This window comes from Vitis vinifera, chromosome 15 (genome assembly GCF_030704535.1).
Source record: "Vitis vinifera cultivar Pinot Noir 40024 chromosome 15, ASM3070453v1".
NCBI classification, from domain to species: Eukaryota; Viridiplantae; Streptophyta; class Magnoliopsida; order Vitales; family Vitaceae; genus Vitis; species Vitis vinifera.
In genome coordinates this window covers 15,003,450-15,012,448 of record NC_081819.1, presented here as the reverse complement: position 1 = coordinate 15,012,448, position 8,999 = coordinate 15,003,450, and the positions used below count along the sequence as shown (strand labels likewise).

General features: G+C 33.4%; 1 protein-coding gene across 1 annotated transcript; it reads right to left on the bottom strand.

The window, feature by feature from the left end:
* Positions 1-4,866: 4,866 nt before the first annotated feature.
* LOC100242763 (phospholipase A(1) DAD1, chloroplastic) lies at positions 4,867-6,843 on the bottom strand. Its single transcript, XM_002270956.5, has one exon. It carries the CDS (start codon positions 6,799-6,801, stop codon positions 5,497-5,499), a length of 1,305 nt encoding a protein of 434 aa, XP_002270992.2. The 5' UTR covers positions 6,802-6,843; the 3' UTR covers positions 4,867-5,496.
* Positions 6,844-8,999: the final 2,156 nt, after the last annotated feature.

The following is an 8,999-nucleotide window of genomic DNA, read 5'->3' as shown; positions in this document are numbered from 1 at the left end:
ATTTCTAAATTTAAATATTTCTCTAAAATTTTATTAAAGTAATGCTTTCTTGCAATGATGCATATATGGTTTAAAAAAAAAAAAATCACTAGTCTGATGAATATTTGAAAAGATCTTTAGATTTAGATTTTTTTTTTTCCAAAAACAATATTTTAATGGTAAACTAAAGTTCTATTTGATAAGCATTTTCGAAAATAGTTTTTTAGAATAGTTAAAAGTTTGTTCGGAAACATAAAATGTTTTTAATATTTTTAAATATATTTTAAAAATAATTTTTATGTCTAATATTTTATTAAAAATAAATTAAAACAAACAAAATAATTAAAAAAATGTTCTTTGAAAATACTATGTGTTTGTTTGAGAATGTGTCCATAAATTTTAAAAGTTGTGTACTTGAACAAAATAATTTTTTTTTTAAATAAATAAATTTCTAAATTTAAATATTTCTCTAAAATTTTATTAAAGTAATGCTTTCTTGCAATGATGTATGTAAGGTTTTAAAAAAAATCACTAGTTTGATGAATATTTGAAAAGATATTTAGATTTAGATTTTTTTTTTTTCCTGAAAACAATACTTTAATGGTGAACTAAACTTCTATTTGATAAAATTTTATTAAAGTAATGCTTTCTTGCAATGATGTATGTAAGGTTTAAAAAAAAATCACTAGTTTGATGAATATTTGAAAAGATATTTAGATTTAGATTTTTTTTTTTTCCTGAAAACAATACTTTAATGGTGAACTAAACTTCTATTTGATAAATATTTTTCGAAAATAGTTTTTTAGAATAGTTAAAAGTTTGTTTGGAAAGATAAAATGTTTTTAATATTTTTAAAATAATTTTTATATCTAATGCTTTATTAAAAATAAATAAAAACAATGAAATTAATTAAAAATATATTCTTTGAAAATACTATGGGTCTGTTTGGAAACTATTTTTTAAAACAGTTTTATGTTTTCTATGACAAAAAACACAGAAAAAAATGTTTAACAAATAAAAATTATTTCGGATTTTCTATTCTCAAAAACAGAAAATAGAATGTTTTCAGATAACATTTTTCAGTTATTTTATATTGTTTTCACTTATTTTCTAATAACTATTTTAAGAAATAATTATACAAACATATGAAATAATTTAAAATAAAACATTTGATATAAAAATTATTTTTAAAAATATTAAAAGTAGGTTAAAATATTTTAGATTTTCAAATAAATTTTTGTTCTACAAAAACTATAAAACAATTTTCAAAAATTATTGTCGAAAACTATTTATCATAATTTTTTATTTTTAAAATTAGAAAATATAAATGAATCCAACCTTTCCCTATTTATCAACTCAATTTTTAGTTTTAATTTTGAACACCGCCAACGTGGGACCAAGATAGCTGCTAAGATTGTCACGTTTTTACACAAACAACCGTCACAGTCGCAGCACTCTAAGAACTCGCCACCGTGTCAAACGTCAGAAGAATCGACGGCTAGCGGTACCTGACCATCACATTTACAGCGGTAACGAAAAAAGAAGCTTCCCACTGAAAAAACGACACTGCATTGAGTCTTGTACAGTTGTACGTTGTCAAATCAATGACGTATGACTAGTACGACTGATGTGAACCTTTTTCCACGTGGCATGCACGCCTGTGGATGATGGTGTGAAGGGGGGCTGTTCCCAGTTGCACGGCATGAATGTGAACCATCTGATTGTGATGGGTCCCCCCAGGATATCATATGTACGGTCAAAGTCAATGATGTGATGATGAGACAAAAAGGACTGCGGTTGTTTTTTGTGTTGGTGGCGTGTTGTACGTTGAGAGCTCAACACCTTTATCCTCCACGCTTCAGTTGTACAATCTTTGCAGGCAATGGTTGACAAAGATCAGTACCCTTTCTTTTTTTTTTAGGTTAAATAGCTTTCCAAAATCAAACAGTCTCTAAATCATTGGACAGCCGACAATCTTCTAACTTCACATATTTGAGGTCTTCCTATGAGCATACAAAAATTTGTGTATCACATATCACCTATGCTTGACTAATTTATATTAATTTCATTAAAATTGTTTTTGTAATAAAACATTTTTGTGAAGTATTATATTGTATTTGAACATAAACAAAAGCAAATGCTAGATGTATAGCCTATTCTTATCACAATTATTTTTGTGATGTGAATTTAAAGTATTTATTGGTGTCACGCTCAATGTGATGCTCATGTCAACCATATGGTTGTGGCGTATATTTATTTATTTATTAAAAAATAACACCATTTTTTAGTTTTATGTGAAGAAAGAAATTGACATCATTCAACATAAAGAAAGATTTTATTTGATAGTGATTTTAAGAAGCATTTCTGTTTTTTTAATACTTAAGAATAATTCTTTTAATAAAAATTTCAAATACTAAAAAAGTAGAAGCCCTTATCTGATAGAAGAAATTAACATCATTCAATAAGAATGAAGAACTTGCTTGATAATGATTTTATAAAATGTTTTAGTTTTTTTAATACTTGAAAATAATCATTTTCATAAAAAAAGTTTTAAAATTTTGAAATACGAAAAATATTAGAAATATTTACTATAATTACTATCAAACAAATTTTAAAATGTTTAATACACAATCAGTTAATAGTTGAATATAAATTAAGAATGTATTTTTATATTATCCAAAAATAATTTTATAAAATGTTAAGTTCTATTTGGTAACTATTTTTTAAAATAATTTTGAAAAATAATTTTTAAAAATTGTTCTATAATATTTTACAAAACAAAAGTCTGATTGAAAAACTAAAATATTTTTAAATATATTTTAAACATAAATTTTATATCAAATGTTTTTTTAGAATATAAAATTGTTTCAAAAAACAATTATCAAACAAACCTTTAGAATACGTGGAATGTCCCATTTTTATAAATAAATTAAAAAAAAAAACTTACAACTGCCCTCCCCCAAAAAATAATAATAATAAAATAAAATAAAAATTATTAAATTTCATTATTTATGTCCCATCCTTCCTATTTATGTTTGGTTGTTGTTGAATAACTCGTCAAAAAGAAAATTGTGGTCCAAAACGAATCATTCCACAATTTCAGATTTCAGACACTGGGCGGTTATATTATTTTTTATTATTTTTTTATTTTCTGAAAAGCTCATAGAGAATGGATCGTAGCAGCTTGTGGTCAAAAACTGGCACAAGAAGGCTTGTGGGGGCGTACATTTTCGTGAAAAATGGGGTGTGTTTGGTGGAGATTTGACTCCAAGCTTATCCTCATTCAAACGTAATTAGAAAAACCCACACCAACGCAAATCATGTTCACAACTTACAAATTAATCCACACCACTCAATTAAGCTTGTATTTATATTTTTAAAGCAAAATTAAAAAAATTAAAATAATCAAATAAATATTTAGGCGTTGTCATATACCTGTTTTGGTGAAAAACTTGTCTCTTATGAAATAACATCTTTATTTTTTTAGTCTTTTAATATGGACACATGTTCTTGTCTAGGAGACACATCTATGATATAAAATATTTCTTATTTCATTTCGTATTTTAAAATGATATTTCGTGTTCCCATGAATACAAGACGTTCGTTTTCTTGAAAATAAGAAGAAGTTATTTTGTTTTATTAAATACAAATGAGCTGTCCCATTTTGTCGGGCACGCGGATCTCCTCTAAACCTTTTTTCATTACATACCCATCTTGACTTATATTTTTAAAAATAAAAAATTGAAAGTTATTACTAATTTAAAAGTTATTACTAAATACTTTTTTGAATATGACTCTTCAAGTATATGGAGGGATTGTTTCCAATATTCCAAAGTACTACATTACAAATGTCACGTCAAAGAGGAAAATATTTTCTTCATAACTATAGTGAAGTAGCTACCTAGGAAGTGACTGCAAAGGTTGATATGAATCTCAACTCATTCATTGACTACCATTTGTGAACATAAACCATCAATTCTGATTTATTTTATTTTATGGACCCATAATTTTTTAAGTAGTCAATTAAAATGATAATTTTATGAGAGAATGTGGATCCTTTATTGGAAATAAGATTGTAATTAATTTTGTTTATACTACAAAATATTCAATCAACAGTGTAGTGTCACTAAAAATCACGGTTTTTTGAATGCTTCATATTTTAGATTAGGGTTTTGAGACGTGCTTCATTTTCAATGGTAAAGGTTTAACAGAAAGATTTCAAAGAGTAATAGAAAAGTCTCTCATTACGTACAAGAATGTTAATGATAGCTCGAACTATTATTGTGGTCTTGAGATGTCTCGTAATAGAAAAGTCTCCTCCAATGAATAAACCCAAATTAGTCATATCTATATTTTGTCTACTTCAAATAGACCATATCGGATCATAGGAAAAAAGGAGACAATTTTGTTGATTTGTATTTTTCTTAGCAATCAAACAAAATATAATTTGTTTCAAGGAGGAGATACCTTTTGCCTTGAGCGTTATGCCTTATTCCTATTCAAGTACCGGCATTCTAAGAGATATCCCGTGATAATAAAGCTCCCATAAGAAAGAAAAATCTTAATCATTGACCAATTAAAATAAGATTACAAATGGATAAAGTCTTTAGTCTTCTAAGTTTAGCTGGATTAGCTTATAGGAGACTAGAATTGTATTTTCACATGCTTGGTAGAAAATATCTTCCAAAAATGAATCGGAGAGGGTTGGGTTTAGCTTTAGCTTGATTTGGTATAGAAGTTAATGGTTTGAAATGACGACTTTGACGTGATCTTGTGTTCGTTATTGAAGTCAAAATTTAATTAAATTGAGAAACTTAAAAGTGGGAAAATATTAATTGAATTTATAAATAAAAGAAGGTAAAAAGAATATAAGGATTTCTTCTTTAAACAATGATTAGGAGCACCGGTACGAGGATGACCCATAAAGTTATGTATAGCCGCAATGATAATAATAAATTCATGATTACAAATATGACCCCAAAGTGCTAATAGTCCACCCCACTTGTGGGTAATATTATTGCTGCTGTTATTTCCATTATCAAGGATGACGCAGGGTAATTTGGTCATTTCGGAGGAACCGACCGGTTGGACTCGGAATGGACGGCGCTGGGTTAGGTGAGTGACGAAGCAAGGTTGCGGCATGTGCTGGCGTAGCTCCCACGAACACGGGTCGGTGAGGCTGTGGGCGGGCAGGGGCAGTGGCAGTGTGCGTAAATGTTGTCGGCATGGAGGGCAATTTCGTCAATATGTTTGTCGGCACGTGACACGCCATCCTTACCAAACAGAACAACTTCCCCCTTTTTTCACTGGAAAGTGGAAAGCCTACGCGACTAAAGTGCGCCGGTGGTCTATGCATGGCCTCACCGTCTAGTTGACATAAAAAGAATGGCGCTGGGCTGCTAGCTGCGAGCGAGAATTTCTTCCTTGCGGGCCAACCCTGACAATGCGCACCCCCCGTACTTGGCGGGAATGAGTTTCAGTTTGCTGTATGCGTGTATAGACATTTTGGGTATGAATCTACACCCTAATCTTCTGTGCGCCGTAGGATTTGATGACTTTCTTTATCATGGGCCTGAATGGACACTTGGAGCTCACAAAGCCGTCCACTAGGTGGAGATACGTCCTGAGATCATGACACGTGGCTACATTGATGCTACCGAGGTAGGGAGAGTCCCTGCTCCTGAGCCGCAATTCTCGTCCGACGTCGGCGTACAACCATTGTGTGTCAACCACGCGCTTTGGTATCCAGCTGGGCAGTCCCGACACGCGGACGTCGTGATCCCCTGCCACGCCATTGTCGTCGATCACGAAGCCGGGGACTTTGGTTATGAGATCGTCGGAGTTTACTATGCGTAAGACTTTAGTGCCTTGCCTCTCCAGCTGGAAACGGAAGTTGCCGTTGCCGACGCGAGGGCCGCCGAAGGACACGACGGTGACAAGCGGGGCGCGGCTGAATGTGGTCTTAATGTCGTAGGCCGTGAGGATAGCGAGGGCCGCGCCGAGGCTGTGGCCGGTAATTGTGAGGCTCAGTGGCTCATCGCCGTAGGATTGAAGAAGACTGGCGACCTCTTCTCTGACCAAATCTTGTAAACTGGGTGACGTGGCTGTTCTGGAAGTGTACAAGCTGAGGAATCCTCTCTCCACCATACAATCGGAATGAGCACTAGGGAGAGGAGTGAGGGTGGCGCGTAGATTCTCCAGCCACTCCAAGCAAGTGGCGGTGCCCCTGTACGCAATTACCACGTCACGCCGACCAAGCCTGGCGATCTCCTCCTTGTCCTGACAGACTGCCACGTACCCAATCCAGCTAGACTCGGTGGCCACCCAGCTCGAGGCTTTCTTGATCCAACGTGGCAGCTGAATGCCAGATGTCGCGCGGAGATTCCTGGTAGGCCTATAACCGGTATTAGGCAAACCGGCGCCGTCGAGAATGAAGTTCTTTGGGAAGAGGCAAGTGGCATAGGTAGGAGAAGAGGAGTCGAAGTCAAAGGCCTTATAGGTAGCATCGACAAAGTCTCCGTAGCGGAGAATCTCGCACCGGAGTTTATCGTCCAGTGGGTCGAGTAAGCCATCCCAGTTTCTGATCCCCTGATACTCCATCCATCTCTTTCCCAATTTGACCAGTCTGGGATTCCCCCGCGAATGCACCCACTGACCCTCAACCTCTTTGCGCAAGCCTTCCCAATTCTTAGAACCTCTCTTCTCCATGAACCTCCTGGTGAAGGTAGCTGGCTGAGATGCTGTGATGCAGCTCCGGGATGTGAAGTCCCTGCTACTGTTGCTCACTATGCATGGCCCTAGTGGTTTGAGAGAAAGCCTCATTGTGAGAACGTCACCCCCTCTTATGGTATCAGAGGTTCTCCGCGACCGATGAATAATATCCTATTCAGTTGCATTATCACCACCACCCTTTTTATAAGCGAAGATGACAAAAAAGGGCAAAAAAGAAGTATAAAAGAGAGATGAAAAAGAAAGAGTAAAAAAAAGAAAAAAGAAAAAAAGGGCAAGTATGAAAAAGAGAAGCGTAGAGGAAGAGTAGGTGTATACGGTTGGTGGGGACCAGAGTTATAACTGGAAAAACTGCAGTTGGATACACAAGGAAAAGTGACGAAGGGTGGGTGCTGCGGAGGAAGATGGGTGGTAGGGCCCACGTTGAATCAGGCTGTAGAGTTTGACTTGGAGCCGAATTACTCACATCAAATGGCTACACGTGAGCATATGATCCCCACCTCTCTTCGATCGGCTCCACTTGCATCGGCTTCGCTACAGCCGCCGTTTTCACCAATTCCAATCTTTTGTTTTGTCCTTTCCCTTCTTTAACGTCAGATGAAAATAGTGGTGCGTTTGAAACTTTGCACGGTGAAGGAATGTTTTACAGTTGAAGGGACGCACGACAGCTGCTGGGCCAAACGAGGCAGTAAAACATGTTTCTTTACTTTCTTCTTGCAAGACAACCCAAGATTGAAGTTCGTGAAACGTTGCACAACAATCTCATGCTTCAATTCTGCATGTGCCCTCATGCTCCTTTCTATTTTTCCCATTCTTTCATTTCCTTAATTTATAAATTACAACCTGTAAATCCAAAACCATTTTCTCTTTTCTTTTTTTGTGTGTTTTTCTCAAAACCCATTAATAAAAATTTCAAGAAAATAAGTACAAATGTATATCGATAAAGATAACTAAGAAACAAAATCACTTTTATCATTTCATGACTAAAACCAAATTTGAACGTCACAATACGAGACGCAGGTAAAAAGTATTGATCATGATTTCCTAAGATATTATGTCGAATCATAATATCATATTTATGTAAAAGAGTAATTAAAATTTTTATGAGAATGAATTATTTAATCTTATTCATGCTTTTAATCTCATGTTTACATCGGCTTTTAAGAAATGAAAACCTTCTTTTAAAGTTCAATAAAAGTTTCTATATTTGTTTGACTATAATTATGTTTAAAAAGCTTACAAGTTAAAGAAAAATTTAATATGACAAAAAAATATTATCTCATGAAGATTTTATTTTAACTTATATAAGAAGTTCTTTCATTTCTAATAAACTTTTACAATGCCATTTTTACCTTTTAAAAAATTATTACTCGGATTTTAATTTCATTTTCCATTTAAAGCCAAAATCAAGAAGTTATCCCAAACTAGAGTCTAATTATAATTCAAAAGCAATAAGAAATAGAAAAATGAAGGAAATTTCTCATTCTCATTCTCTATTTCCTACATTTAAACATGTGTTAAAAGGATATTTATTAGATGTATGTAATCGATATTTGTAAAGAAAAGATTAGTTTTTAAACTTTGAATTGAAATGAAAGTAGTTATAATGTTTATGCAAAATTGAAAGCCTTACCTAATAACCAAATCAATAATTAAAAAATGTTATTTATACATTATCATGATTAAAATGTATATATAGGAACAATAAATATGTGGCCCCCAACATGCTATGAGTATGAGCTTGGTGGTTTATTAACTAAAGCTTTTGCTCCAATAATACAAATGAAATTAGTCATCACTCATCACTTTCACAACATTGAGTAAGTAGGGACATTTTCCTTTTAAATTAAAATTAAGACTAATCAATATCTTGTCTCTACAATGACTCAATAATTTTGATGACAGTACTTTGATTGTAATGAACTTAACCCATCCATATTAATTGTAGAAAACTAATGTTTCCTATATATTTTTTTTCCACTTAGAAAAATGAAAAATAAAAAATAAAAATAAAAATGGAAAATAACAAATGGTGAAGGTAGTGACTCTACCTAGTACAACCACCTGACCTACATTGACTAGGCCCACTAAGAGCTTAATAGTGACATACTTAAAGTTGGGTACTTAACACCACTTCCTAAGGTCACACTCAGGGGAACAACACTTAGGAATTGTCAGCACAACCTTATTAGATTTCATTTATCAACTTGACAAACTAGGTGTTGATCTATCCCTAGGCCATCTTAGGAAAATCAATAACTAGGTGTTGGTTTGTCCTTAGGCCATCCTAA

What these genes read in the sequence shown, in the direction of transcription:
- LOC100242763 (XM_002270956.5), bottom strand. Translation starts at nt 6,801, where the DNA reads ATGAGGCTTTCTCTCAAACCACTAGGGCCATGCATAGTGAGCAACAGT.